The 6,656-nt window shown below is 44.2% G+C and overlaps 1 protein-coding gene across 21 annotated transcripts in view; it reads right to left on the reverse strand.

Annotated features, from left to right (window-relative positions):
• LOC108496469 (poly(rC)-binding protein 3-like) overlaps positions 1–6,656 on the reverse strand; it is a 492,944-nt gene that overhangs the window by 19,336 nt on the left and 466,952 nt on the right. For 19 of the 21 annotated variants that reach the window (XM_017813189.1, XM_017813190.1, XM_017813194.1 and 16 more), the window contains one exon: positions 970–1,139. The exons of the other annotated variants lie outside the window; for them this stretch is intronic. In XM_017813189.1, the coding sequence (XP_017668678.1) occupies positions 970–1,139 (170 nt within the window). The remainder of the gene's footprint in view (positions 1–969; positions 1,140–6,656) is intronic. 21 annotated transcript variants of the gene reach the window in all.

Genomic DNA, 6,656 nt, shown 5'->3' on the forward strand with positions numbered 1-6,656 from the left:
AGTAGTTTTCACTGGTGCACTACACAACTGGGATGGAGAGGAGGTTGGACCATAGGAAGCTGTAGACCTGCTATGACTACAGCCCCCACATAAATCACATGCTTTGTACTACCTTAACAGCAAACATAGTTAAACACAAAGCTTGATTCATATCACAGTATTTTTGTGGGGGAAAAAAAAATAAAAGAAAAAAAGCCATAAAATACATAGATACTCCCTCTCCCCCACAATATATTGTCTCAGTTTGCAAGTAGATCTATAAGACAGTGCTACATCCATTGCACTTTCTTCTCTGGATAATTGCAAATAAAGGTGGTATCAATTTTAATATTTTTTTATATAATCGTATAAAAACTGTTAGACACTTTAACCATTGTCATGGCTTAGCTGAACAACCAGTGCTTTCAATAATTCTGGGACCGAGAAGTGAAAAAGCAGGGAGTCTCACTCTGTCTCATTAGGGAATGCTTCTTACAAATTTGTGGTGCTGCCTCTGAAAAAATAAATCCCATGCCTTTGGAGCAACCAAATGTCAGTTTGAAATCAAGTCTGAGTGGCAATTTCCACTTGGTAAATTAAATCTGTTTTGCAATCTGTTTCACTATATTTGCCATTTAGGACAGTAAAATGCGTCTGTGAAAAGTATTTTCTTCTAAAGCATTTATGATTGTCATTTAATTTCATTTATCTGCTTATATTTTAGGTGGATTATAATATGAGTATTCAGATTTTGCAGCTTTTGTCATTCAACGTGTACCTGGAATTGCACCAGATTAAGCTCCTTTCCATATAAACCAACAGCAAACACAGCTTCTAATGATACAGGCTTTACAACCCATTAGGAACTGAGTAATACTATGCGAAATGGACACTGCAAAGCAACTTTCTGGATCTACCCAGGACAGACATTTGCTGGAGAGCAGACAGAGCAACCTCGCAGAAGCATGATCACTTACAAAGCAAACTTACCTTGCATTAATGAGGTACTGTGCTAAGCTGATGTTTGCAGGGGATCCTGTGATTGTAACTTGTCGTTCTGCGGAGCCTTCTGTGGCATTAGCAATCTTGATCTGCGCTCCTGACATCTGCCTGATTTCATTTATCTTACTGCCTTGTCTGCCAATAATGCAGCCTATTAACTGGAGCGGGACAAAGACCGAGATTAGTGCCACAGACACAAGCAAAAACCACTTAACTGCAATCTGTAGTACTGGTAAAAACATGGTTATGAAAAGCTCAGTAGCAAAACAGATTTTTGCTGTGCTGTTTGGAAGGGGTAACTGGTGCAGCCTATTGGCTCTATGGCTCTAGATCTAGCTCTGCTGCTACGTGGTTATTATTAGTTCACTATCAGACTATTTTGCTATCTCCCATGGCAGAAAATGGCAGTGTGCCGTGGTGCTGAGGAAAACAAAACACAGCCCAGCCTGACTTGCCAGTGGCAGCAGCAAGCCAAGAACACCAGCTGGAAGTCAGGCTGACCATCCAAAGCTGCCACGTGCAGCTCTGTACCCTTCCAGTGCGCTGCTAGTCCTAGACCTCCCTGGGAACATGTGGTTCTTGCTTGGCCAGGTACTGTGTGATTAAAGTCAGTGGGATTTACAGCTCTGTAACTGCAGGCAAAAGCAGGCATAGGAAGAGACTGAAATTTATCTGCTTTCCTTTACAGACGCTTACCAAAACTCATATATTGTGAATAAAACTGAGCCTGAGTTGTGTGTTGTGTGGGCATGTTTGTACCGGGGTGTTGCTCCTCCAGCAAGTAGGCACTGAGCCAGCAGGTGAGGCAGAGATGTTTTGGTTTCTGTAAGGGTGAGGAGGAGGCTTTTGTTCTGTGTTAAGGAAGGATGGGTGCTGAGAAGCTCAGCAATGGCCAGAACAGGTAGAAAATGGACACTTTGCTCTACACGTCTGTTGACACTGGGATGTTGCTGCCAGTTTTGCAGAAGGACGTGCCAAAATGCAGAGACTGCCTTCCCCTCCAACCCTTCCTGCTGCTTCAGGCCCTGACACGTTCCCCTTTCTGGTACTGTAGTACTTGAAGTAACTTGCCAGAAACAGATTCACATTGTCCAGACATTTTATCAAAAGAAGAAAAACCTCCCAACGCAATCCTTGCTTCACACTCGGGGACAAACAGAAAGCCAAAGTGGGTACCTGGGTAGCCGAAACAAAGACCAAGCACAAGAGGAGCAACCACGAGGTGGGGAAATGGGGTGGCAGGAAATGCACACAGGATTTCCCATCCTCTTACAACAGGAGGGTTTCGCTGAGCTCCCTGTCCTTATCCCAAGGACCTGTCTTAGAGTGTGACTGTACATGCCGGTGCAGAGGACTGATCTGAGCTTCACCAGGGAGCCTCCAGCCTGTCTGTGCACACAGATGTGCCCGCATTGGCCAGCTGTTGGCAGCACAGGGATCCCTAAGCTTCCACTTCCTACACCTCAGTCTCACTGGTCTGCAGGTAGTGAAGGTAATGCAAGACAAGAGAGCAACCAGAGCACAGAGAAGGCACTTGATGGGTCATTCAGGAAGCTGCCACTTTTATGTGCTGGAGGTCCTCCAGTGACCCCCAGCTTGTAACCCAGGTGGGTCAGTGCAAAGAATTTGCAATCTCCTAGCTGACTTTGAGTTACGGAGTGAGGATTCAGTCCAGACCGGTCATGGATACTGGTGATGCAAGCATCTCGAAGAGAGGTTTGGTAACCTTTCATCTGAAGCTCTCCAAAGTCATCCTTTGTTGCTGTCACACCAGGCTGCTTAAACACACTTTGCAAGCCATGACACAACCCGCATGTATTCTGCTCATGCAGAATACACTACTCCATTTGCCATGCAGGAAGGACAGCAGTGCTGGGGGTCTCTATGGGGTGCCTTTCCCATTACATGTTACTTACACTGCAATTTGTGCAGTACCTTAATAATCAAGAGCTGATGTGTTCTTGAAGAAGTTTTCATCTAAAAAGCTTTGATCAATCAGGTCATGAACATTTGAATTCACATAAAAACACCTGCCTAGCCTTGCTTTGAGATAAAACCATGTCAAATTGCATCCAAACACCTATCTCTGGCCCACGTGGGAGAGGAGCCAAACCTACTATAGAATTTACCAATCCCATTATACACTATAGTATAATACTATAGTAATCAGTGGCACAGGATCTAGTTGGAGGCCTGTCACTAGCGGTGTTCCCCAGGGTTCAATACTGGGCCAGTATGGTTTAACTTATTCATCAATGACTTGGATGAAAGGGCAGATCCCTCCTCAGCAAGTTCACTGTTGACACAAAACTGGGAGGAGTGGCTGATACCCCAGAGTGCTGTGCAGCCATTCAGAAGGACCTCGGCAGGTTGGAGAGGTGGGCAGAGAGGAACCTTCTGAAATTCAACAAAGGCAAGTGCAGGGTCCTGCACCTGGGGAAGAATAACCCCAGGCACCACTACAGGCTGTGAGCTGACCTGCTGAGAAGGAGCTGGGGGTCCTGGTGGAAAACAAGCTGTCCATGAGCCAGCTGTGTGCCCTGGAGGCCAAGAAGGTCAGCGATATCCTAGGGTGCATTAGCAAGAGCATTGCCAGCAGGTCAAGGGAGGTGATCCTACCCCTCTATGGAGCCCTAGTGAGGCCACATCTGGAGTGCTGTGTCCAGTTCTGGGCTCCTCAGGACAAGAGAGACATGGAGCTCCTGGAGCAGCTCCAGAGGAGGGCCACAAAGATGATTATAAGGAAAGCTGAGGGAGCTGGGCCTGTTCATCCTTGAGAAGAGACAACTGAGAGGGGATCTCATCATTGTCTGAGGTATCTGAAAAAGGGGGGCCAAGAGGATGGAGCCAGGCTCTTCTTGGTGGTGTCAAGCAATAGGACAAGAGGCAACGGGCAGAAACTGATGCACAGAAAATTCCACCTCAACACGAGGAAGAACTTTACTGTGTGGGTGATAGAGCAGCTGTGGAGTCTCCCTGACTGGAAGTAGTCAAGAACTGCCTGGACACAATCCTGTGCCATGTGCTCTACGATGACCCTTGAGCAGGGAGGTTGGACCAGATGACCCACTGTGGTCCTTTCCAATCTGACCCATTCTGTGATTCTGTGAATGCATGTATTATAAATATATAACACACACACACACACAATATATGTACATGTATACCCACATGTATTTTAACTTTCTCAAGAAGTGAGTGGAAGAGCTCGGATCAGATGTGCACCCAGCCCAGCAGTCTGTGGCAGTAGCACACCCTTACAAAAAAAGAAGATAGAACCAGTGTGAGGTATAAAAAAGTTACCACTGGTATCCCAGATTTCCACCTAAGGCTTACATACCTGAGCAGCACCTGGTATCTCTGCCTTTATGCTCTATAGTTCATGTGTCTGACAATTTCTTTTTGAACTTGTTTCTCCTTTTGCTGCCCAAGGGCCACGACAGTGACCTGCAGAGCTTGCTTCTGTGTCGTAAGTATCACCTTTGTTTGCACAACTCAAAATTTCAGCTGATGTACCCTCCTTCTTGGACTGTGAGCACCAGATAAAAATGGTTCCCTTTTCACTTTCTCTATACCACTTCCATCTGTCTTCCCTCACCCTCAGTTTCTCCTCATGCCAAAAAAACTCCAAACCAAACAACTGTAAAACAGAGGTTCTGCTTTTTGCCTTTTTCTAGCTTTACTCTGTTCTTCAGTAAAGTTCTGCTGGTACGAGTGCAAACTGGACTGAATCAGGAGTCTGGACTCTTACCGAGTCCGGACTCAAAAGTCTGCTGTGATTCCTCCCAAACTCTTGATCCTGACATTTTCTCTCAATACGCTATGTCATCTCTGGTTCATGTCCCTCTCTTCCATTTTTTTTATTTCTCCACAATGGTAAATATAAATGCTAAATATATATCTATATCTATATATCTATATATATATATCTTTCTTGTAATGCTTAAGAACTGACAGAGCCTAATAATAACAGTCCAATGCTGCAGAACATTGATTGTCACAGGAAGTGGCATGGAGATCACTTTCTTTTTAAATAATGCTTTTCTCAAAGGCAAAAGGATTTTTATAGTGTAGTGCTTGTAAAAAGGGCAAAGAATTAGCCTCTGCAACTTGGTATCTGCTATCTGGAGCAGTTGACCATACCTGTCCACAGGTACACATGGTTTCCCTTGGTTCTCCTCTGCCAACACAGAACAAGTCCGTTTGCTTTGGCAAAGCTTCTTCATTAGTTGAGCATCATCAATGAGACTCTTCAATAACTTTTCAGAAAGCTGTACAAGCTTTCTTAGCTTCAGGTTTGAGTTTTTTTGTTTTGTGGTTTTTTAATTAGAAAGTCCAGGGCATAGTACTCTATAGGGAGAAATAATCTCCTGAGGTTTGATTACAGTTCTTTACAGACTTATAGCAGGGCCTGGAAAAAGATGCTTAAATACTCTGTATCTCTTAAAAACAAAACAAAAATAATGAAAAGAAATGTCACTTTCCTTGCTAGGATAATGCAAAATCTGGATTATAACAATTTTCACAGACTTTGCAAGAAGACATATAGAAAACTGAGAACCCATGTTCAGAAATGAGCCTTCTTATTACTTACTGGGTTTTATAACTCAATATTTGTTGTGCATTTCAATTTATTGAGGGCCCAACACCGGTTTCCATCTCATTTCCTAAAATGAGCAGTAGGTGGTTCTGGGGAAAATTACTTTCAATGCTAAACAGTGCCTTATCCCATAAATGGTTTCACTTTGCCTCTGATACATATTAAGTCTGCAAAATCATTCTACTGATTCTTGAGCTCATTCAGACAGGTCTACTTGAGGAATCCAATGCCATTTTCTTAGATTAAGGGGAGATGCAAATCAGGCCATGTGCAAACATATTAAAAAATACAAAAACTATCCTCATAGGCATTGCTAACTGACAGAATCTGGTTAATTCTGTGTTTTTCCTCTGAGCGTTATTTCTCTACTACATGGGAAGCTGTCGGCAGTAAGGTAAATTTATTGAGCTTGAATCCAGAAATCCCTTGCCTTCAGTAGAAGTGCTTTGACTTACACTACTGCAGAACTTTTCCCGGCACATCTTGTACAGATTATTAAGTCTTTGCCTAACCATTGATTCTAAATCCCCTCATACAACTGGAAAGCTTCTGAGGCAGGGATGGATTTAGCCAGCATCTTAGTTTTGTAAGAACGTGGCACTTGTTCTCAGGACTTCTCTGGAAGAGGGCTGTATGGAGGGTGAGGTGTACTTTTCCTGTAACATGTTCGCAGTGGGTGGCCCCGCTGGAAGTCACAGCTAGGGTTAGATACTGCCCTAATGTTCTCCTCAGTGGACTGTGCCCATTCTCCCCATTGCAGGCAGTGGATTGGGGATCTGCAAAGACGAGAGCTCAGTCCTCCAGGGACTGCTGGTGGAAGAGGCAGTGCCACATGCTCCCTGTGGAGCTGATTCTGGGTATTTTCAGTATTTTCCAAGAAAATTTTGCTGATGTGGGTCCCCCTTTGTTATTTGCAGGGAAGTATTTAAGGCACCATGGCAAAATAGAGGCAGTTCTTCAAGTGCGCCATATCCAAATTGGATGGACTGGCATTTCTGTCTATGGAATACTGGTCTTAAAATTTCTTGGTGCTTTTGGAGGGGTAAGTTGCTTTCCCGTTACTTGTCCCTGTCTC

This window comes from Lepidothrix coronata, unplaced genomic scaffold (assembly GCF_001604755.1).
Source record: "Lepidothrix coronata isolate B3197 unplaced genomic scaffold, Lepidothrix_coronata-1.0 Scaffold40, whole genome shotgun sequence".
Taxonomy (NCBI): domain Eukaryota; kingdom Metazoa; phylum Chordata; class Aves; order Passeriformes; family Pipridae; genus Lepidothrix; species Lepidothrix coronata.